The following is a 25,452-nucleotide window of genomic DNA, read 5'->3' as shown; positions in this document are numbered from 1 at the left end:
AGGGAAAGAACTCCCAAGATAATTTCAGCTCAGTCACACTTAAAGCTATCATGGCTTCATTACCAAATTACTGCGTTTTTAAGGCTTCACATATTGAGCAATTTCCCGAAGTAAAATGGGAAGAGACACCCAGATCTTTTTGAGTAACTTAAGTATGCAGAAAACATTTATATTACCAGTATGGGATACCATTTGTTTTGAAAACACAAAATGTTGAATTAGAAGTGTAATGTGTTATGATTACCTCTGAACAAATTTTTTGCACTAAAATTAAAAGACCAGTTTATAAACAGAACACTAATTTATTTCTGTTCAAATAAGCATATTTAATAAAACTTTTCCCTACTTATACCTAGGTAGAAATTAATACCAGTAAAAAATTGTTGAAAGTCAATAATTTGTTAGAATACTGAAGAAACTCAAAAATCCTAGAGGAAATCTTGAAGTAAACAAGCTTTCTTCCATTGATACAGATACCTTTTTTCAAAGTTTTCCGTTAATCACCAAAATCATCATTAATCATTATTAACAAATCCAAAACCAGGAAAGAACAGGTCAATTCATTGGCCTACTTTAAATCAGCTTACGTCAACAGGAAAGCATTTAGAGATTTAGAAATTTTAATGACTATATTGCAAATTGGCATTATTACAGTCCAGCATGCAATAGAGAACAGGCACTGAAGTCTTCTGGACTTTATTTATTAAGTTTTGTGATCAGACACACGTGCATTCAAGCATTATGTGTGCGAGCAAGCAGTAGTCCATCTAACATTTATTAGGAATTTATCTTGATTTTATTTAATTTTTTTTAGTTTATTCCTTTTCTGTCAACAAACTCTGGGTGGAAAGCATTGAGAGGAATAATGTTAAGTTTATTAATAAACTTGGCCCTTTGGGGCAAAAGAAAGAGTCAAAATTTCCATGGAACAGAAGAACTTGGGAGTCTTCTAACCAAGATCAGGAAGGATCAGTGTAGAATTTCCCACTTCCTCCATTACACCCATGCATATAAGATACATTTATTATTTATTTTTTGCTGTCAAACACAGAAAGATTAAATCTACTTACCTAATGTAGATTTATTCTTGCTGACAAGCCAACAGTGATACCCAAAGAGAGAAGACAAACTGACAGAAAACATAGCTGCAGCAAAGAATAAAAACATGATGTGGAACTTGGCTTGAGTATCAGGAAGGCCATTCTGAAAATTAAAAAAAAAAAGCCATTAGAATTGGGGAAATAGCTATTTCATTTGATTATTAATAATCCCCTATTCAGCCAAATCAAATTCAGCACACAGACAAATACACCACACAACAAGAGTATCAATAAATGGATTATATACCTTCTATGTACACACAGCCATGCAATTAGGTTGGTGACAGAATCTAAGTTAAAGAAACAGGCCCTTTCTTGGGAAATGATAAATACTGAGAGCAAGAATCTGAAATTTATTTCTGAACTTTGAATTGTCTTTTAGAGAAGAATGATTTGAAAAAAATGAAGGCTATATTTGCATATATAGGCTATACTTTTGTACATGACATTAGGAGTTACTAGCTTATAATGCAATGCCATGGAATCACACAATGCCTTGGCTTGGAAGGGATCTTAACAATCATTTAGTTCCCAACGCCCCACCTTGGACAGGGGCACCTTCAGCTAGACCAGGTTCCTCAAAGCCCCATCCAGCCTGGTCTGGAACAATTCCAGGAATGGGGAATCAATAACTCCTCTGGGCAACCTGTTCCCGTGCCTCACCACCCTCACAGTAAAGAATTTCTTTGTAATATCTAATCAATATCTGCCCTTTTTCAGCTTAAAGCCATTTCTCCTTGTCCTATCACTACATGTCCTTGTAAAAATGTCTCTCTTTAGCTTTTCTGTAGATCCCCTTAGAATGTTAGATTTCTTGCACAGCCGTAACTCCACACACTTTAAGACAGCATGTAAATCAGAGTACTTACTGTCCAAAACTTGATAAAGTACTGCAAATCTGTTGCAGCAATGAAAAGGCAATACAGCAGTGAGTAAGCCAAGAAGAGAAGAAAAAATTTGTAATTGGAGAATCCTACACAGTTGTTCACCCTGATAAAAACAAACAAATAAACATAAAAGAATGAAATGTCATGAAAGTTTTCTTTGCTTTCATCCAGTTTAAATGAAACTTATTTACTCTAAAAACATTTATACCAGCATGTAAACCAAGTTTTACTTCCTATCTCTGCTGCCTCAAGCTACTGGAATGGATTTACCTTCAATTTGCAAACTAGTGCAGTAACCCAAATCAAAACACCACCACCACAAAAAAGCCCAAACAACTTTACCAGGTAACACTGCTTTCAACAGCTTACTGAAATTATATTTTCACTTACAGCATGAAACTTTTCAGCACATCTGATGTAAATGTGGTTGCAGTTGACTTTTTTTTTTAAGTTTGCAGCTAAGTATCCATGTTATACCATTAGGCATACTGTATGTCAACAGGGACAGTAGCAAGCCAGGAACTGAAACTTGACTGAATTTTGTGAGAATAAAAGCAGTCTCATTTAATCCAGATCCTCCTTCATTAATCATACTATATACTTAAACTTCTCATACTATAAAACTTCTTAGTAAGATTCTCAAACATAAGAGCATTCATACAAGATTCCTAAAAATACTTATATTTACATAAAATGAGAGAAATGCTACTCTGGAATAGAAAACATTCCATACCACTAACAACATGACAGGGAATAAGACATTAGAAACACATCTAAATGTTAAAATTAATCTCATTTTATCGTTTTCACTTACGGGCTTAAAGATCACCTGCCTCCCATTTGCAAAGATTTTTATACATAATAATGAGCAACTAGTATACAATATGATGATGAGGGTGCTTTTAGTGCCATAGTAGCTTCCCATTAGAGATAACATACTAAGTATTATGAATTTTAGAGTGCTATTAAACACATAATAATATTCCACCCACCAAATGAAAAAATATTGGAGCACTCCCCATGGGCAGTTTATTGGTAAACTGCTTTCTCTTTTATTTGGTTGCATTGAGAAGCTAATCAAAATTATCTTTGCACTAACCTTGACATAATTCTTCATATGAGTTAAAAAAAAAAATCTAACTGATACCATCAATTCAATTGGCTGTCAAAAAGATCAGCCAATTAAGAGAAGACTAGATCCATAAAGATACTTGTGTATTGATAAATAATTCTTTTAAAAGAAAAAAAAAGGAATGTGTAGGGAGGCTCAGCTTTAGCTTCCAGAAGTGCAGGACAGGTTACCACAATTGTTCTCTTCTTTAGGGAGATGGTGATGCTAACGGCATAACACATGCTAATCAGATAAGGGCAAAATCTTAAAATAGCAAAGAAAATTTCACTGTACCTTACTGTTACCCATTCTCAGGGTGGGTAGCGAGTTGGGTCAGTTTGCTCTATGTTTTGTTTAGACAAAACATAACATCTTGGCTAAATATTAGATTTTGCATTTTCATTTAAAGATGCAGCAATAGCTAAGCATTCATATTAACTACAGTTAAGCACTCACAACAGATTGTTCTAATTAAATAAAAAGAAGATATATTTGTAAGCTCTTCATTATTCTTATTGAAAACTAAAGATAAAATTCTCCACAGTGAAGTGGGCTTTTTCATTATATATGTCAAAGTAAGCAATTCCAGGATAAACTGCAAGCAATTCAGGTTCAAGTTTTCTATGATAATCCTACTTTCCTTTCAGGATACTTATTTTTGAACTGTTATTACTTAAGACACTGTTTGATGTGAGAAAAGAAATATCAAGTGAAATGTTATTCCCCAAAGATGAAATTTCTTGTATCAAAGATAGATTTCTTTGTAACTGTTGTTTTGCACAATGGCACCTGGCACACGTGTCAAAATAAACTTGCATAAGTTATTAGGCTCCCTTCAAATTTGACAAGGCTCCAGACTGCAAAGGTCTTACTGGAAAAGAATCTTCTTCATCAGAACACTGAAGAGAAGGTGAACACCAAGGTTTCATAATTGTACTGTTTGAGCATGTGGCATCAAATCTCAAACCTCAAGAACAGTGGTTAGATTTGAACGCTAACATTTCTGAGAAAGAGTAAAACTGATAAATATACCAACAACCAGCTGGTATAATAATGGTATGATATTGCAGTGAAACATTCATACAGTCAGAACAGTCCAGAATAACAATTTGGATTACAGCTAACATTTTAAATGCTCCATTTTCAACTACAAAAAATTATATATCACTCCTGTCTGAGGGGCTAGTTTACTGAAAATGCCAGGCAAAGAAATAATTTACAAGGCACTGAAGGTGATGCAACTCAGCTTACAAAAACCATCACAGAATCCAGGAGATGCTAACTATTTGGATCACTCAAAAGATAAAGGAGAGCTGTTTTGAATTATTCCTAAGGTATTCCTAAATGCACCTCGTTAGTACTAAGACTGTTATATACAAACAATATTTTTGGTGATGCCTCAAGCCATTGGATTCCCACCTGCGGGTCCATCTCTATACAGTGAGGAGCAGCAGCACTAGAAATCCCCAGTGCATCACTTAAACCTTTCAGAGTAGTTAGTGGGCAGTTAGCATTAAATATTTCTGTTTATCACAGCGCTTCCATTAGTGCAGGAGTGACAGCCAAAATGAAGCCTCCCAGAGAGCGGAAGACAGCTGACTTGGGGCTAGGACATGACAACCTCTCATTACCTTTGCCTTCCAAGAGCTTCATCTTACTTTCCATAGGTTATTTTTACCCATCCTCTCTCCAGAAATCCTCCTCCTGGCAGAATATTAAAATTAAATTAGAGAGACAGCTCTCACTGCTCTTTCCCCGCTCTCTGTAAGCATCACGTGAGTTCTTTCCCCCTTCCTTCCCATCCAACTTGCTCCCACCAAAAAATGGCAACATGAAAACCAAAGCAGAACCTAATGATGTTCAGAGAGGCTAAAGCCTGTCCATTATACTGAGCTGCACCCTTACTTTTGTTGGCAAGATAGCCATATATTTCCCTAAGAACCTCTGAACATGGGTCTTTACAGGAAACGATAAAGCTTGATCAGCACTCCTGCAGTATTTCTAAACTTTCATCTCCTCCACATAGTTCTTTTTTTTTAGGTTGAGCAAGGAATGGTGAACATCTGCTCAAATTAGGAAAAAACACACAATATCTCTTTTTCTAATGCATTTCTGTTAATTGGAATACAAAAGGAACACCTCTCCATCAAGAAGCATTACACATCTTTCAATTACCTTCTCTATTTTTATTTTTGTTTTTTGCACCCATTGCTCATTAGATTAAAACCAAAGAGCAGTGTAAATACTCTCTCAAACTGGGTATGTTTATGTTGTTAGATTAAGAAGAGTGCAAACATGTATAGTAAGCAAATGCTACTGAGAGGAAAACAGAGTTTTTCTAGAAGTTTCTGCCCTAGTGAAATAACACTTCACTGTCCCTTTACACAAAACCTAAGTAGTGTTTATAATCTGTTATTTGGATTTTTATTCTGAAATTGAAGCTTTCATGAAGGACAATTTCATGTAAATGTCTTAAGACATAAAAGCACAAAATATCCTGAAGAGACCACAGAGCTTATAAGAAGTGTTTATAATACTGAATAATAATAGTCATATTGAGAATTTTCACTGATATTTTGTCAAAAATAGCCTGGCAACTGTTTACTGTTTTGCTTAGTTTTCAACAAGGCAGCTATTAAAAAAGCTGAAAAAAGGAAACTGTCTTTTTTGTTCTAAGAAATTTGTTCCACATTCAATGGTTTTACCTGTTTGTGTCTCTGTTTGTTGTTGTTGTTTGTGATTTTTTTTTAAGAAGCACACTACTATTACTGAACATCCTCAATTTTCACATGCTGATTATCCCTACAGCACAAAAACTCTACCCTACACTGCTATTTCTTTCAATTGTATCTACCATGGAGATGCAAAATAAGATGAGATGCTTAAAATCAAATTACATTATGGCAGATGCTGTAGTCAGGTCCAAGAGAAACAGGGGGACCCCAGCACCACTTCCTGCCCCAGAGCCTCCTCTGTCCTAGAATTTGATATAAGAAAGTGTCAAAACAACTGCTTAGAACCATCTACCAATCGGTTTGTCCAACACAGGGGATTCTTCTTTTCTGATCATTTTGTATGGTGAAGAACTGCCATGTACTACTTAATCCTCTAAACTTGGACCTTACTAAGCAATTATCTTTAATTATTTCTGTGAGATACACCTGCCAAACTGACATAAAACTAATTATACATCCTTCTAACTGGTTCCAAGGGCTGCTAAGAAAAGACAGAACAAAACCACTGTGTGGGCTGACACGGCAGCAAAGCTAGGGAGGCAGAGGGGAGAAAGTATCAAAGAAAACAAAGAACCCACAAAACTGAAAGTGCTAACCTGGTGTTTCCAGCAAGCCCACCCCAGCTGTCCTGGGAGCTTTGGTAAAAGGAACTAGGCACAGCCTTGCCCTTTAGTTTTAAACCTAGGGTAGCACTTCACCCTTCAATGCAACTAAAGCACAGTAATATTCAAACTCAACGAAGAAAAGATGTAATTCTTAAAAGAAGCTCTCACTGATCAGAAGTCTACTTCATCCATACTTGTAAAAGCATAAAGAGGTACCTAACTCAAAGGTCCAAGAAAAATTATGTTTGAACTTCCTTCTGTATGTCACAACACAAAAGAAGACACTCAGTAAATAACTCCAACAGTTCTGCAAGACCAGTAACCTCACATACGCATCTAACTCTAGGAATGCTGAAGCATCATCATCATGGCAGGCCCCACAAAAGTGTATTTTACCAAATCAGAACATAAGAAAAGAAAACCAATAGTACACTCACCAAGGGCAGTGATGATCCATTTTCAAAATACATCTTTAAAAAGCCCCAGCAGAATTCCAAGCATCATCAAAAGAAAAAAAAAAGTCATAAGCAAAGTTACATGCCAGATTTAAATTATTTACCTACAGATTAAGAATTATCTATATTTACTATGTGTTATGTAATCTATTTAATAAATTCACATAATACAGTTTACCCACAAGGGAACTGCAGAAATGGCAGATAAGCCAAACTGTAAACATTCGATGAGTCAAGAACTTATGATTTAAGAAAATGCAGTCTACAGGATTTGGCCAACTTTATCATTTAGTCCTCAATTTGAATAGGATTTTCAACTACTGTTTATTTTCTGGCAGAACCTTAGAAACTGGGCTAATTCAATTATTATGTAGTGATACATCTAAATATATTTCTAAGAACATGGTCTGGTTTTTTATAAATAAATACATCTTTCTATGCAAAAGGTTTCTAAGACATTATCTTACATGAAAAATCCCAAACACTTTTGCAATTAATTGTTCTCCATTAAAAAAATGTTCACAAGAAAATCAGGTATGATTGAAATGAGCAAATTTTGGTAAGGTAAGGACAAAATAAAGGTATTCTTCAAAATATTTGAACTAATTGCATTCTTTAAATTTCACTCACATTTTCTGGATAACAAGGCACCTTTTTTGTTCACTATAAACACACATTACTATGTTCCTATCTTTACACTGCAACCACCATTCCATACAACACAAGATGCTCTTCCTGCCTCAACTCTGCCTCTCTTTCACTGCCTCTGCTGCTTTCCTGGACAAAGCAAGGTCTTCTCCACCTCACCATCGTGTTGTAGCATTTGATCAGGTGAAGAGGTTTTGGAACAGTCTTAAAGCTAAGAATAAACCTCCCTTGGAAGAAATGTCTTCTCTCAAAGTTAGAAATATAAAGCACAGGGGGGCCAGAGTGAAGAAACAGACATCCAAACTAACTGGAGAAGGGTCAGACAGAACAGCCAAAAGAAAGATTAAATTAGAAAGCAATCAGACTTCTGGAGAGTATGGATATGAACTTCCTTGTGTGCGAGACAAACAACTTAATTTTATGGCTTTAGTTAGAAGTGGGAAAATGTTTGGCTGTTCCTTTCTTTAAACAAAAGTAACCTACAAGTTATCCAGTAAAAAATAGGATATGAAGTGTATTACCTCAGGTAAGATGTAAGTGACATCATGATTAGATTGAGATGAGTAGTGATGCTTATTCAGATTCTAACAAAAGAAGTACATTTTTTAAATCAGCTATTTTTGGTTACATTCTTAAGGAAATTTCTTCATTAATATTTATAATCTTTAACCATTATGTAAAGAATGTATAAGACCACGTAATCCATGGCATCAAGGGAGTCATGAAATGAATCAGACTAAGCTACAGGCTTCCTTAGAAATAAGCAAATGAAAACTAAATCTAGAAAAGGAAAATCTAAGGGAGGGAAAATGTATCTGCCAAAATATTAAGCCTGAAAAATCTATTCATAAAAAATAAAGGCTTCTAGGCTAAGAAAGAAAAATTGATTAATTCAGAAAATCACTTATTTAAGGATATTCTTACTTGTCGCATACTGAACAGTGATGGCAACGATCTGGTTTCACAAGATGGCATCTGTCACAGTATCTGATTGCTAAAGAAAAAAGTTCCAAGATTAAATTTCAATGTAAATTTACACATTTTGATCTCTGAATTCTGTGCAAAAGTGAATACTATCAGCCAGCCCAGCAGAACCCCCAGGAAAGCCTTTCAGCATGATCAGCAAATACCAAAGCATTCTTGCAATGCTTTTTCTATCAGACTGAACCCAAAAAGCTCCATTTTTGCCATCTCTGCTAACCATACTAATCTATTTTTTTCCCAAGCCTTATAGCTCTGCAAAGCAACCAACCAACAAAACCTACAAAACCCTCACTAGACTGGAAAAATGTTTAAGACTGTTCAACAATATATCTATTTTAAGCTATTATTCCAACAGCTTTAATTTATTATGTGAGATTATCTCTTGGATTTGCTTAGCTAGCCAGCATTCAAAAATTGAGAATATGAATAGGGTTAGATTAACTCTTGGTTTGGAAGATCTTTTGTTCTTGCAACTCAATGACCAACAAATAAAACAGTAACAGTTTCATACTGTGATCTGTCTAGCTATGTATGACATGCAGGCAGTGATTTTGTTTTTATTATTTTTTTAACCCTACAATAAAAGAAATTTACACAGTTAAGGAATGCTACAGACTCTTCTGCAGCTTGTTAGTTCCACAAGCTACTTGCCAATATCAATTGAAAACAAAAGCAAGGCATTGTCAATCCACGTTAAAATCCTAAATTTTATGCTGCAATTTACTTCCCAACAATCTTTATACACTGAATAAATATTGCTGCACAAAGCTAAAATGAAGTTCTGGAACCACTCTATTATTTTATGAAATATGAAAAACACTTCTTCCCTTCAATCCAAACCCTTGAAAACTCTTTTTTAATTAGGTTAAGTAGTACATCAAGACCCTGCCTTTGTTAGCGTCCAGAACACTTATTTACCTCCAGACATTGTCCGTGTATAGATAGGAAGATCCTTGGCTGCTCGTCTTAAGACTTCTTGCTGGGATTCACCTCTAGGCTCCCTCTCTAGGGACTCCTTGTCTGAATATGATAGATGAAACTGTAATAATTTTTAAAATCAAGGAAATGTTAGAAAATTCCAAGTTAAATATGTAACTGTAGATGTGTAAAGAGGAATAAATATCCATTACATAAAGACGGATTAGCAACACGTACAGGGTATTACAGCAAATAACCCAGTGTTCCCACAACAGCTAATTCATTTTATGGCAGCTAAAGACAAAATTAAAAACACTTCTGATTTGGTATAGAGGCAATGCTGAACACTTCCAGTAGTATTAAGCAACATTCTTCAAGAGAAAGATCAAGAGCTTATAATTCCTCTGAAATGCCTCAATTCACTTCTGTAATGCCAAATATTAACTAGTCAATATAATGCAGGGATGTCAGTGTTTAACTAAAGGAAAATACACTACTAGTGATATCAGAAAAGACAACTTTATTTCTCTTCTGCTGTCTGGCATTTTCCCTTTTATTCTTTGTCACTACTGTTCTCTTTGTGCAGGTGTTAGGATGTGTTTTTACTTTAGAGACTGGCTGAGAGAAGGAAGAGACGGGTCTTGTATGGTAAAATAACCATATCTTGAATATCTGCCTGAAGAAAATGGCAGCTTCTGTCACTGCTCAAAACAATAACAAACATGGCTCTAGAAAGTGCTGAAAAGGTAAAAAATACTGAAAGAGATGCTCAGTATACATGAAATACTACCAATTTCTTAAACTCCAAAGTCCTCTGCAACACAGCAACGTGGCCAGCTTTGTCACTGTAGCTTCTAGAAACAGGCAGAGGTTTTTGGTATCTCTATCAGAGAAAGAGGATACAAAATCACCTTTGAAAAGAAGTTCACATTTGGCAGGAAGAGCTGTCTCTATCCTGTGCCAGAAGCAGAAGCCCTCTGCATAGTATTTACGTTTACAGGAAGGCTAGTCATTACAATAATATTGATTTTTCTTTCCTAAAAAAAAGTGATGCATGCAAAAATAAGAAAGCAGACAGAAACATGCAGCTAGGAGCCTATTCTCACTTCCATAGAGAAGGCACCACTCCACCCTTCCTGACAAAGCCCACAGACTTCCAGCTGAAGCTGGATATTCACTGTTTAACTTGAGTTTCTCAGGCCACCATTTTTTCCCCTAGCAAGAACACTCTTACCAACATCTGAGTTGATTTACATTTGGATACATAAGATTTCTCACTACAGAAACTTAGTTTAGAATACTTTTTATCAAATGCTTATTTGATGCAAACAGAGCTACTGCTCCATCTTTCTTTTATTGCTCCTCAGCGTAGTCCTGCATCTAAAACCTTCGTGCCTGAGTACCCATTTTCACTCCCATCTTCATGCAGTGCTTGTATAAAGCTGGTATGCACAAGTAAAGAGCAGCACACACTACAGTAAAATCCATCAAAACCTACTTTACATGTAAAAGCTTGAAATAAGCTTAGAAGGAAGCTGTGTGGTTTGCACCAGCTGCAGTATTCATGAAAACAAAATGCAAAAGCTTGTTTTTCAGTCTTCAAATGAGTATTTGCTAGCTCAGTTCACCTGAAAATACATCTTTTTCTATTTGCAGACTTATCCTATAAAATGGAAGCCAATCAGTAACTTAACATTGCACACTACCCTAATTCAATTTTTAAAATACTGCTCTAGTAGAATAGGAAAAAGACATGGAACAACAAAGATATCACTTACTGCCAGCAACACAATGTAAATTCAAAGAACATAGGAACACCACACATTGCTTTCTATTACTCAACTACAATGTTTTTCCTACTCCATTTGAAATTCTCCAGTAGCATTGTATGATGGATTTGGAACTGTACCATCATCAGCAGGATTTGTCAAAATGCTTTCATTGGCATCAGCCCAATGATTTGAAAACCCTTCTAATTATCAGTACAGTCGTCATATACATGCACACATTGTGCTATATAATTTCCAAATGAAACAGGTTTTTAACTTATTTTGTTCCTACCCACCCAGGCTATAGTAAAGACTCCAGTGTGAACCCCAGTGAAGATGGCAATTAGTCTGAATTATTTACTTGCTTTCCCAATTACATATTCTAGTAGTGAATGAAAACTATTTGGAAAGGGACCTCCACACAGCAGACAATAGAAATCACAAGCTATTCATTTTAGGTTGAGCTAGAGTTGAGTCCATGCCAAAGTAAGTGTTTGCTTTGTGGGTATTTCCAACTACAGGACAGGCACAGCATGGTTCCTCCTGACCTCAGAGCACCTACTGAGGAGTTTCTGTACAAAGACAGAATGGAAGAGGTCAAAAAATTGTGCTAGCTACAAAAAGCTGCACAGGCAGAACTTCCACTGGGGCCACTGATGAAGAACCTTCCCAGATCTCTTTTTTCATGTGCCTGTTCTTTACCAGCTCCCCTCCTGCTCAGCCAGCTGTGGCTTCCCACCATCAGCTAACCTAACGTGCACTCCCACCACAATCCAAAAGCATCTTCATATCAAAACAGATGGGGAAGAAGTTTTAGTTCAGAGAACAACAGACAGATGCTGACAAATATAAGTCTTAAACACAGGGAAATATATTTTTGCCCATGTAAAAGTCTGATATTCCCAAGGCAAAGATTCAGGCTGCTAGTTCAAATAACTCATATTTTTCAACTGGACAGGATTTTTTTTTCTACCATAAATATCTCATTTTAAAATATCTATTAAAAATTAGAGAAATGGTCACTTTTTTTGTCTTGGTCACTACACTGATTGCAATCTGACTCCTACTAAGAAGCTGTAACTGCCATTTGTGTTTTCCTACAGAGTGTAAAACTACATGAGATCAGAGACCAAGCTGTTCAAACACTACAAAATCAGACATTTGGCTAGGCTATTTCATAAACAAAAGTTATCTTACTTCTTTTGAAGGATTCATTGGTAGCGTAAAGATTGTTTTCCAATATGACCAGACGAACAGCATGAAAAATATGTGGTAAGCAACCAGGCACACAACTAAAATCAGAAGGGAACAGAATTAATACAAACAGACCAGTGATACTGTAGTACTTACAAATAGTGCCTGTAGGCATCACAGATAGTTCTGTAACAGATGTAAATAACAGAGGCTCTGAAAAAGCTTTGCCACAAAAATACTGCACTGCAACTTTACATAAGACAAATGCAAACTGTGTGGGGAAGGTCATGATACAGTCTACATAGATTACAGAAGTTTGAGGAAAATGCTTAATAGCCTATTTAAGCCCCATCATTAATTAGCAAGCAGTCTCCATAACACATTTATTAAACCCTAATTAACTGATGCATCTCTGCCTTTTGGCATTATAGATACTGTAGGGAGACTGCTAGCCATGCCAACTCCCACTCTGCCTCCACCCAGCCAAAGCCCCAACCCCCCAAAGGATGTAAGGGGACAATGACAAGCGTGAGGGAGTCTTGGGGTGAATATGAACATGATACCTGAGCAGTAAGCACATCCATTTAATTTGTTTTCCTGGATTTTAGAAGGGACAACGCTTGGGTGGTTTTTAAAACCTACAGGTCCTTTAAATTCAAGTGTTCATTCACTACTTACTATTCTTCACAGCCAGTCAGCATTTATTCTTATTTTTTTTAATAGAAGAGAATCAAAATCTACCATGCTGTTTTTTAACTAGAATACAGAAGGGAACAGTAACTTTTCCAAAGAATCTGCCGTAGGTTGATAGGTATTTCCACTTAAAAGCCCTCACCCTAGTAAGCAATTCACTACAGTAAACAGCAAATCACAAATTCATATCCCCTGATTAACTTACTTGAATGACAAGAAAAGAGTATTTTTCCACAAATTCATATCCTCAAAAGTGTCATCATGGGAAACCTGTGTACTTTAACTCCAGGATCTGAAATACTGCTCTTGTATGGTCAGTTCATGGGGTATTTTTATATGTCATATTATTCAGGGCTAGAGAATTCTTTATAACACATGCATGATGGTGCATAAAAATGCAGGAACAGTGGTCTGGTATGTTCTTACTTTTTGCAATTTTGCCTTAAAAGTAACACTGAATAAATATTTTTCATGTTGAAGTTTGTTTATTGAAATAGCAGGAACCTTGTAAATACTTATTCACTAAGCTTTTAAAAATAATAAACAAAAGCTAATAGAATCTGAGGAGTGACTCTATACAAAGCTTTTGGGATGACAGGGGCAAAGAGTCATATGACATGTCTATAAACAGAAAGAAAAATCTTATCAGCATAAATAAGTGATAGAGCTGGATTCCACACAAAACACAATACACTAAATTACCATTTTGTCATTGCATAAGCATCTGGACAGGAACAGTCCCCACTTTTATCAGAATATTTCTATAAGCTCTAAAAAAAAACTGATTTACTCAAACAAAATCAGTATTTTTTTTAAACAACAGTATATTCATGGCATATAGTGAGAGCAAAGTAGGACAAGTTACCTCAGTTTTGTACATGATGCACTTACTGATCTGCATTAAGCATTTTATTGTTGCAAAAAAACTCCTCAGTGACTGACTGACATTCATATATTAAAAAAAAAAAGTGCCTAACACCTAAAGACATTATCCAAGGTTTTCCCTTTGAAGTCTGAAAAAGCCTTGAGCTCATTTTGTTTGATCTTGAACCTCAGCTCCCCAGCCTGGCCCCTGTCTGGTCACTCCTCCCAGGTTACCAAGCCACCAGCTTCCCTGCACTGGGATGGAGACCCTGGCATACCCAGCCGCTCCACTGGGCCCGTGGCTGCTGAGAGTCCAACACAAGAACTTCATTGCACTTGAGGCAGTTAAAGAAGAGCTGTCTGCTCCTCCCTGGCAGAAGCCTTTCTATTTTACATGTTTTCTGGAAAAAAACCCCAAAACCAATCAACCAACCAAGCAACCGAAAAAACCCCAACTCAACCAAACAAAACAAATCCCAGCCCAAAGGGATGGTGCACTCCTTGCTTGAAGGCAACCAATTTACAGCTAGCTAGCACAGCTAGAGTTGCCTGGAAATTGGGGGTAACCTGTAGTACAGCTGAGCCCCAGTTTTCACTCCTGAAAAATCTTAGGGCAGAAGTATAGCCAGGGTACGTTTCTTCTGACTGGCCAAAGCCCACCAAGGCCTTGAGTGAAAAGAAGGAAATTTAATGTTCCCCAACACATTTTGCAGATAATTCTAATGTGTTTTGTGAGCAATGCCCATCAACTCACTTTCTTTTCCCCTCCCACAGAGTATGGAGCAGCAAGAAACTGAAATTCAAAGCCTGCAGATAACACTTCTACACTCTTATGGGGGATGAGATCCCTGAACTGAGAAAAAGTTTTTCAAGCAAATTTCTTAATTGACAAACATGTTTTCTAAGTGAGGGGGTTATCAATGACTTAATAAAGTATGCTGGAATTACACAAACATTAAAAGCTCTTCCTCCAAAAGCTCTGCAGCTCCACACTTTACACTTCCATGTTGTGCTGTAGTATTAAAATAGCATCTGGAAAAAACAATCTAACCGTGCTACAGTCTCAGGGAAGGAACTGTAGTGACTGCTAACTAGGCAGTTTTATTATATTCTGAGAAGGCTACATATCTGAATGATTCTATTTCTTAAAAAGCATTAAAAAGAAAATATAGAAAAAAATCATCTCACATTTAAGTGTGTTGCATCTACACAAATACGCTGCTTTTACATGAGGTTTTACAATCCTGCTTTTACAAGAGCTTTCCATATTATGAATAAATTTTTTAACACCAGAATGTAAGGATTGTTTTAGTTGACATATCAGAAAACTAGTGAGTAAATTAAAAACATTTCTAATTTTTCTCTCCTTTATTTGTAATGGCTATGGCGATATTCAGAAATTACAAGATACTAAAAGGTGCTGAGGAACAAAACAAGTACAAATCTATTCTTGTAAGTTTGACTGTTTCTCAATTCTACTAGTCAAGTACTGTTCTATATACTGATATATGAATGATATATGAATTACACCTATAAACAGCTAATAAAAATCTTACCTTTTTCTCCAATATTTGTCATTGTCACTGAAAAAAAAGAAAAAAGGAAGATAATAAAAACCTGTGTTTAAATAGCAAATGACGTAACTCAGTATTTAAACTTTTTTTTTTCAGCCAAAGATGGAAGAGTAATCATCAAACAATACATGTTTAAGGTCACACACTATGAAGCTTTTGTGCTGTGTACATTTACCATGAGAATAAGTACCCAGTATCAATTGCTTGTAAGGTTTTTTTGGCTCCTCTTCCCAGGCTCATTTCCTAATAACTAGGACCTCCAGCTATCTGAAGCTGCCAAAGTTTAATCCAAGAAAAGCCATCTCTGAAGAGCAGTTATTTCTTCTAACTGTGGTTGCACAGGTTTCACTCTTTATGTTCTGTTCTTGAAGCGGAGGTATCAGACTCCAGAACTGGTTTCGACAGCAATATTTGGTGATACCTTAGATCTTCAAAGCATAAAAACTTAAAGTAGACAAAAGTTGCATTTCCTTTAAGAAATTGCCCACAGATTACAAGACAGTAAGAGAGTGAGAAAGGGCAAGTGTGTCAGGCATAGAAGGGAGCACACAGATATCACATATCAGTAACTGCATTTTCTTCTCCTGGTCATTATTTAAAAGTAACTATCCCTAACAACAGGTATCACAGAGAGATCAGAAACTCCCAAGATCAAAAACTCATTTCACCCAAACCACTCCACCACACATTTATCCATCCCAGTTAAGCAGTCTACATGCTGTGATACACTGGCGCCTACAACAGGACAGTAGATAGATAGAGCTCTCATCCACTCTTGTGATGAGTGGATAAATAATAAAAATGATTGCACCAGGCTGATGTTCAAGCAGCAGGCACAAGGCAACTCCTACAGGAAATCCAAAGAGCCATGCCATCTGACTGATGGATCAAACACAGGCTTGGTGACTGAGCTAAAGCCAGCATTTAAATCCATCCTGCACATTGCAAGGGCGGACCATGGCCCCAGTGCTGCTTAACACCTTAACTAATGCTCTGAGAGAGTGAACACTTACAAGTCTGCAGAAGACACCACCCTGGGGACAGCAGCTGGTACATGCAGGACTTTCATTGAGAGGGACCACGACAGGCTGGGGGAATGAACCAATGAAATTCACACCCTTATGAAATTCATGAGGGCAAAGACAAAGTCCTGCACCTGTGAAGAAGCAACCCCCTGCAATCACACAGCCTGGGGACTGCTGGGCTGGAGCAGCTCCCTGGAAGAAGCCATGGGGTTGCTGGTGGGCAGCAGAAAGGGCCACCAGGCACATGGGTACCTCAGCAGGGCACTACTGGCTGCTCAGCCAAGGGAAGGGTTTATCCCCCTCTGTGCAGCATTCATCAGACCAACCCAGAACCCTGCTGGGATTTGGGCCCCCCAACATAACAGAGACAAGTCCAGGAGGAAGTGATGAAGCTGGCAGGGGCTCATCCTCTAAAGAGAGGCTGCACAGCCAGGGCTTGTCAGCCCTAGAGAAGACATGGTTTTGGGAGGGCCTCCCAGGGCCCCCAGGGAGGCACTGGGGAGCTGGGCTCTTCTTACTGGCACAGGGTGGGATGACAAGAGCCAGAAAGTGTAAATTGAAATGAAAGGATCAGGTCTGATACAAGGAAAAACATTTCCACTATGAGAACCATTCACCAGCAGAGGAAGCTGTCCAGACATGGTGCACAGCCTCCACCAGGGAAGTTTTTCAAGACTCAAGCCAATAAAACCCTGAAGAACCTGGTGTGACCTCACACCTAGCCCTGATTTGATCAGGAGGTTGGACTAGATGAGCTGAGGTCCTCTCAAACATGAATTATTCCACAATTCTGCAATTACAAAATAGGTGTATTAAAATGGAGATTTGACTATAGCTCCAGCAAAACAAGCATCTACCTTACCTGAAGGAAAGCAGTAAACAACTGTGTTTATAAAGCTCCTCAAAAAAATCATAAAGATACCACAGAAGTTGCATAAGCCACTATAAAGTAAACTACATTCTGCCCTCAGTTTTCTGAACTCTTTAGAATTTGATAAGCTGAATATCCACCTAGACAACTGCTAGAGAAATCTGAAGGAACACGGATATACATTTGACTCTAAGACGTAGACATGCTCCCCTACAGTAATGCTAAAGAATTGTAAAATTGTAAGAAAACAGCTATCCACCAGATGAGTGTTTACAAAACAAAAGACATCTTCAGAGCTAATATGCAATTTAAAAGTGATGGAGTTCTCAGATTAAGACAAATTAGCCACTATTCAAATTCTGATTTTCTTTCTCCATTTGGAAAGGTCAGCAAAGCATGCAGAAATTTTGCCAGCCTTCCTGGAGTAAATACTCTCTGCTAATTAAAAAGTCACAGCCAAGCACATATTGCAGAATCACCAGTTTCAAAACAAAATCTATTAAACCAACCTTCACAATAATTTGTGGTATTTTCCTCTCCTTACAAGGGAATGCCACAGAACACTGCTGTGAAAGCAATTGTAATCTTTTTTCCGCCCCTTATCTCTGGATAAAATGTATTTACTAATGTGTCTGAGACGTCTAAATTTTCCACAACGCCTATAAGTAAAGGACAGGCAAATCCAAATTTAGTCATTTCTACCAGACAGCAAACCTAAAGCTTTTTTTCAATTTTTTCAAAATTCCTGTCCACGTCCAGAAGGAAATGCACTCCTCAGAGTCTACACCTGCACAGAGGACTGTTTTCTCAGCTTTTGCAGTATCTAGCTTGGAACCCAAATGCCCCTGACAGTCAGGACCATGAAGGCTAAAACACAAGTGCCAAGAAGCCCAGTTAACCTCAGGAGGGTGAGAACATGTTTTTGGGTTTTGGGTTTTTTTTAATATATGTATCTTGTCATTTTAATTTCTTATACCACCGAGTATAAATCAGAAGTTATTTCATACACTCCTGAGCTGCAACCACTGTAAGAGACCAAAGCAGAGAGGAACCAGGCTGAAAAGAGATGCCAGTACCTTCAATCTTACCATCATTTTTCTCCACACATATTGCAAGTGGTGTTTACAAGGAGCCTGGCTGCACTGCCCAACAAGCATTCCCACAGACAGTGACAGAAAGGAACTATGCAAGACATCCAAACACCTGCATGAAGTGAAGTACCAGTCCTCATGCAAGCATCTGCAATACAACAGCGCTAGAGAGGAAACGAAGATGTGGGGTTTTTTTGGTTGGTTGGGGTTTTTTTGGATTGGTTGCTGGCTTTTTTGGGGGGGAGGGAGGAGGAGAGAGTGGGAGGACCTTTTGTTTTGCACCAATGTGGCAGAACTGACCAACAGGGAAAAAATGGCTCTTACAAAGCAAACTCTCTCCTAATTTTCTCCTAAAGCTTTAAACTTTCTCAGTTTGTTGAATGACCATGATACAAAGACTCTTAGAGTAACTACAAGATGTTTACCCTAAGATCACACTAAAATGGTACTATTTAAGAACATGGAAAATTATTTTCTATAATGAAAAAAATCCTCTAATTTTGTATTTGATCAAAGAAATGTTTGCTATTTTCCCTGCCTTCTGAATAGCACATGATATGTTTATTTAAATCAAATTTTATATTTTTAGTAGAATCATTTGCATCAGTATTTCTGGCAGTTTTCTCATTTCTGTTTCAAGGGGTTACACTTACTGTGGTGAAAAGTAGGTCAGACTGTGCATTCTGTCATTAATAAATATCAGCTGAAATGCTGCAAATGCACTTGCTGATAGTTAAACAGTACAGAAATAATATGGGTTAGAAGCATTTATGTCTATGATGACTAAAATAAACACAAAGGACATGGCAATCCCAACTGCCAAGCAATTTCTGGGAGAAAACAGGGTAAATCCCTTTGAGACCAAAATGGAATGATACTCTTGCATACTCAGAGATGGAAATGATTATAAAAACATGACCTGTCTTCAGGAAATCATTAGAAAGTTACAGCTTTGTTTGCCTGAGATACTGCAGGGGCCAATTTCATTAAGAATCACCCTTGCACTGCTAGAGCATCAGGATGCCATTAACAGTTCAGTGCTAGCAGACTGTCACATCATTAGAGCCTCTCCGGTTCATTACGCAGCTCCCAGATGGTGCTCATCAGAATTAGGGACAGGCTGGGACAGACACAGGGCTTCAGCCAAGGGAGATGCCAACTTCCTGAGCCACAAACATTGCTCCCTGCTTGCCCCAAGCCACAAGCAGCCAGAAAAAGGAACAGCACATTCAATAGTCAATGCCACTGAGCAGCCTGCGCTTGCAGAGAACAATTGCAAAGATGACAGAATGCTGTGTTTCAAAAGGATCTTAAAAAGTCCAGGATGGTTTCCATCAACAAATTATTTTGCTAGGAAGAGAAATCACATCACTAGGCACCTTGCACACTGGGTCAGACCCAGTGGATTTCCCACTTCTTCAATTTCCACTTATTTTCTCTAGAGATCTTAATTCTCACTCAACCATGTAAAGACAAGGTAGATGTCCATCTCCACATAGCTAGAGACATGGTAAGACACATTGCTAGCACAAACCCCAAAATATTTTGAAAGATAAATTTCATATCAAAATGTGCATTGGTTTTATAATGTTAAATTTTGCTTGACTTCTAAACCCAAAGTTTCTGAACTGTAAATGCAATGACTAGATTTAAAAATAAGGAAAAAAATTAAAAGGAAATGAGATAAAGCAATTAATATTTTAAAGCTGTGATGAAAGTGGACCTACAAAATTTTGCTATATTTTATGTACATTTTTAAAATATTTAAATCTTTGGAATGGGAAAACAAGATAAATCTGATGCAAAGACTCTGCAGCCACATCTATAAATAGCTGGGTCTCTCAAACTTTTATGAAGTTTAACATCTTGGATGTGATTCACAAAACTAAGTACACATTTTATCTTTATAGCATATTTGAAGCTGTAAAACACTGATCCATAGATGCAGTTTTACTCAGCTCTGTGCACACATAAAAGTGTTTTATAGTCTTGACAAGTGTTCTGTCATTGCCTGCAATAGTCCTTTAGTAAAAATATCAGTGCTTGCAATAAAAACCTACCTCTCTGCTGGTCAGAGCAGCGATTTGCATTGATTCAGAGAGACAAGGTGCCTCCAGTGCTCTGTTTCAGAACAAAAGTAATGGAAATATTTCCAGGGTATTTAAGGTTGGCATAGGTAGCTATCAATAACCCATACATTTGCATTTAATGGTATTTGCAAATGTTTCAGAAGATTCATTTTAACCCTGTGCACATCAAACTGCACCACTGTCCACCTGCCCAGCAGCAGCTGCTATTTGGTACCTTTGCAGGTAAGGTCACAAAACCACTGCTTTTGTATAGGGTATGACTAAGAACTGACTTAATCCTTCTTCTTTACAAACTTCCCATTTACCTTCGAAGTCACAAAGACAGACTGAATGAAAAGTGTCTGGCTCTACCAAAGTTGTAGACACTTGTGCTGCCAAGTATTGCCAGACACTTTTCAGCAAACAAAAACTGCACCCTGACAAGAACAACTCTTAAAGCTATGTATCAAGCAGTGTTAAACCTTCACCTGAAAACATAATCTTGTCCAGTAACTATATCTTCACCATAAACCTTATGTTTTCAACTTCAAGCCATGGTTTACATTTCAAGGCACAAAACCCACAGGTAATACACTGGGCACTACATGGAGAGATAACCAGCCCTGCTTAACAGAGACATAAATTCTGCTCCAGAGCTGTGGATTGACAGCTGCCTTTGACAGTCTGAGAAAGCATTCAAATGAAATTTGGGAAATGCACAGGAGCACTGCTAGCTATAATTCAGAAGCCAATTCTACTTCAGCCACCGGTTTTGAAACTTTTCTCAAAGTAACCACAGATGTCAGAAGAGGGGAGGGAAAAAGAAGGGAGTATTTCCAAAATATGGAATAAAAATGCAAACTTTCTTGGACTAAAGTACTTTTGTACCTTAGCAGCTAATGTGCAGATAGGGTATTTAACCAGTGTTTGACAGCCAACTGCAATGTTACTATGTACTTGTATTTCTATAGCCAAACCTAAGCTCTAAATGGTTACAAGACATAAGCTGCAAGTACAATTAATCCTTTAATCTATCTGGAGAACATACTGAGCAAAGAGCTCAAATCCAGCTGACCAAATCCTGGGTCTAACTCTTTTTTTTTTTTTTTTTAGCTTTTTTCCCCCCCCAACCCTATCAGCTTCTATCTCCTTATTTGCTGCCACTTCTGATGACACTGTGCCAAGTCCACAGGGCACATATTAATTCTGCCTCTAAACTGTGATGAATTAAGCAGCTTTATGTCCTGTTATAATTCCATTCCACTGATGGTTCACAGGGTCAAAAACCTCAATTCAGCACTAATCAATCTGATCCTCCAGCAAAAATCTTTCATGATCATTAACTTCTTTAGTAGCTGGATGTCATTCCATGCTTTCTGCTCCATTCTGAAGGTAGCTGTGGACAGAAACCAGTCACATATTCCACAACAAAAACAAAGATGTGACTTATGAGCATTCCTGACAGTACTGTGAATGTGTTGTTATATCCCCTCTTCAGCTATGCTGTAGTCATTTATTCTTTTCCAAATCAGGCAAATCACTCACCAGGTGGCAATATTTCCTCCCTTTCCCTTCACTGGAGTAGTCACAAAATGCTTATTGCTCGTTTGTTCCACAGTAAATCTATTTTTCTTCTTCAAAATTACAAATTCAAGCTGCATTTTCTGACAGGATTCCCTGAGCAAGAGCATTATCCTGTGAATTAAAATTAGTGCTGTGTAAAAATGGATCAAAACTGAACAAAACCATCCATTTTCTATTGGATACAGGATATCTACAGGATAACCCTTTCATCAGCTAAGCTGTTATTTTTCCTAAAAACACCTGTCACAACACTGTCAATTTTTTTACATTTTCCTTGTTATATGCACCTCCAAATCCTGAGCAGGTAAGAAAACAAAACGTAACAAAAGGATGTCAGTATCTGCATTTGTCAAGAACATTCCTGACAAACAGCTGTCAGAAACTGCAATAACTGGTTCTGCCCCACCTAAAGCATGGAACTGATAACTCCTCCAAGTCCTTTACTAACCTGAATTAGAGATGTATCTAAGAAGGGAAATGTAAAAATAATTTTTTTTCTTCGCATGTGAAGTATGCAAAGATTTTAATAAACACTGAATCAGGTTTTCATAAACAGTGAATCCAATGTGTATTTTCTGAATGTAGACACATGGATACAGGTGCTGGGGTGAAGTATTTCATTTGCACTTCATGTTACTGTTGTTCCATGTATCCTAGGTTGAAATTTCAGTAGCTTGAGCTATCAAAGTTCACTGTACTCACTGTGCGCCACCTGTATTACCCCATCCTTTTAGAGGAAGAACAAAAAATCTGTATCCCTTAGGTTCTCATAAACACATTAAAATTATTTTTTAAGGGAAGGAACACTTAAAGACACAGTAATTTTAAACACAAAGTTATCCAGGGTGAAAAAATAAGTACTATTGCTAGACAGGGCTTGTGAGATGACAATACTGGCAAAATCAAGAGAATTGCACTGGATTAGGGGTAAGCAATTTTTAGTTGAGTGTTTTAAGACCAACTCATATGCACTTTTAATTCCAGTATTCATTCTACATCCAGCAGAAAGGAAAGAACTGTTTGCTAGTGCTCAACGCCTTTCTCCTTCTTGTTAAAGGTTAAAGCTGCACAAGCACTTACCTGAATCCACTAATAAAAGAGACAGAACTCTAGACATGGCAATACTAGTGTTAAAAATAGTGGATTCATTTTTCTGTTTCTAAGACCCCTTTTTGTTTCTAAAATGCTACTGAATACTGTAACTATTTAGCTTTAGGTATATAAGGAATCATCTTAGCATATTTCTTAAAAAAAAAGTCCCTCCTATAATGCTTGGATGAAATAATAATTAAAAAAACCCAAGAGGATGAAATAAAAAAAAAATCAAATAAACTCTACCAAAAAAACCCACAAATCCATTCAAAATACTACATTTGAAACACTTTTTCATTATTAAAAGCTCAAAGAGACCACTTACATTATAACAGAGTCCTTGCTAGGTCCTACTGCACAACAGTTAACACTGTTCCCTGTATGTTGTCAGCCCCAATGACAGAAAGCTGCAGAAAAGCCCCAGCTATATACGTCCTCTTTAGCATTCAGTGCTGCAGGAATACAAGAAGCACTGAATAGACAGGCTGGCTTCAAAGCACTGAAATGCTTACAGTCTATTCCTGCCGTTGGCTCTCGTTCCCCGAGTTGTTAGTTATTCCTTCTGTTGTTTACACTAAATATTCATTAGTAAGACAAAACATAAGCTTATTTTATTTTAATATGCCAAGAATGAGGGAAAACATCCAGATATAGATAAAAGATGGACTTACTGGAGATCGGGGATGACTATTACGCTGAATTAAAAACCTGGTGAGCTCGCACTGGAACGTATGGGGGTGGGTGGGAAACAAACACACAAACAAACAAACAAACAAACAAACCAACCACCCTTGTCCACTGAAAGGAATTCAGTAAAAGATGCTTTAGCTGAGCCCCAGGATTTCACTTCCTCCCCCTCTCATTGCGGGCCTTTTGCTTCGAGGGGTTCTCAAGGAATCAGTGAACCACAGTTTACAGTCTGAAGCAAGTTTCAAGCATGTCATCTCCTTAGGAGGTACCTACTTCCAGGTAAGCTAAAACCCACGCTTTCCCTATTGTACAGTCATGCAAAATAAAAAATACAGTATAGAATACTGAAGCAGTAGTGCCCAGAACAAGCCTACTGCACCTACCACAAGGCTGCATACATTAGAACATTAACTACAGAGTGGCTCTTCCCTGGAACATCCCTGCCCTCCTCGTGTCAGCTTACAGCTCTCCTTTCCAGGCTTGTTCAGTCAATTCCCAGAATCCTGGAAACAATCTGCTTCCTTGTGCTGGAGGTAGACACTTCATTGTTCCTCTCATGAGGGCACAGCGACTTTATTGAAGAGTGTTGTTTAAAATGAACAGATTTGAATGGTGCTAGCAAAGAAAAAAAATGCAAAAAGCCTAACCTCCAATATAGGAACTACAGCAAGTCTTGATACAAAACCCAGAGGTGCTAGGCCTGGCAATCACTTTTTGCTTAATCCCTCAACTGCTCAGCCAAGCATCCATAGGACAAAAATCCTACCAGTCTTCTACATGCAATTAAAAAAAGATAAAATCAAAAATTAGGTACTAGACCGATGAGATTTTCAAGACGAACAGCCGAAAACTAAGTACATCTAATTTATATTCCCGTGTGCCATTATGCTGACACTCTTACTGAAACATCAGTATGCCACACATTAGCCTCTAAAAATCAGATTCAGTGATTTTCCACAAGATACACCGTAACAGAACCAAAATCAGAAAAAAACCTTCCAAACCAAGGGAGGCTGGGGAGCTGGTCATTTAATAAACCCTTCTGGCTCGGCTGCTTTAATGCACACAAATGCTCGCATCACACGCAGCCTCCAGTGTGTGCTCAGGGATCCGCCAGACGCTCAGGGTCAGGTGCCAAGGTGCGCGGCCAGGATGACTTCCCAATGTACCGGCGGGCTGCCGACGACAAGGAAGGGATCAAGAAGTTGCGGCAGCTGGGCATTTTCTAGGCGACAGAAGGGAGGCACAGGGAGACTCGCGGATTTCCTGCTACCTATTCCTGCTTCCACGTCCGCCCCCAAACAGCTCTGTACCTCTGTGTGTGTACATGTGTGTGCGCCGAAGGGACGGCGAACTCTGCACGGCCGGTCCCGCTTCCCGTGTCCGGGCTGGGACCGGCCACACTCTGCGCGCTCCACGGGGGAAACTCCCGCCTGTGGAGAGCCCCGTGCGCTCGGCTCCCTCCTGCCGTGCGAGCGGGGAAGGGCGCGCTG

At 37.9% G+C, this 25,452-nt stretch overlaps 1 protein-coding gene across 1 annotated transcript in view; it reads right to left on the bottom strand.

Moving 5' to 3' along the window:
* ZDHHC2 (zinc finger DHHC-type palmitoyltransferase 2) overlaps positions 1-15,542 on the bottom strand; it is a 25,135-nt gene extending 9,593 nt beyond the window's left edge. Inside the window, exons 1-7 of the mRNA XM_014311932.2 lie at positions 15,520-15,542; positions 12,410-12,504; positions 9,444-9,564; positions 8,466-8,535; positions 6,876-6,908; positions 1,970-2,090; positions 1,071-1,203 (exon numbers count right to left, since the gene is read on the bottom strand). Coding sequence (XP_014167407.1) covers positions 1,071-1,203; positions 1,970-2,090; positions 6,876-6,908; positions 8,466-8,535; positions 9,444-9,564; positions 12,410-12,504; positions 15,520-15,541 — 595 coding nt within the window. The 5' untranslated portion in view covers position 15,542. The remainder of the gene's footprint in view (positions 1-1,070; positions 1,204-1,969; positions 2,091-6,875; positions 6,909-8,465; positions 8,536-9,443; positions 9,565-12,409; positions 12,505-15,519) is intronic.
* Positions 15,543-25,452: the final 9,910 nt, after the last annotated feature.

The sequence above is a fragment of the Geospiza fortis genome, unplaced genomic scaffold (genome assembly GCF_000277835.1).
Source record: "Geospiza fortis unplaced genomic scaffold, GeoFor_1.0 scaffold40, whole genome shotgun sequence".
Lineage (NCBI taxonomy): Eukaryota > Metazoa > Chordata > Aves > Passeriformes > Thraupidae > Geospiza > Geospiza fortis.
This window is presented reverse-complemented; position numbering and strand designations above follow the sequence as displayed.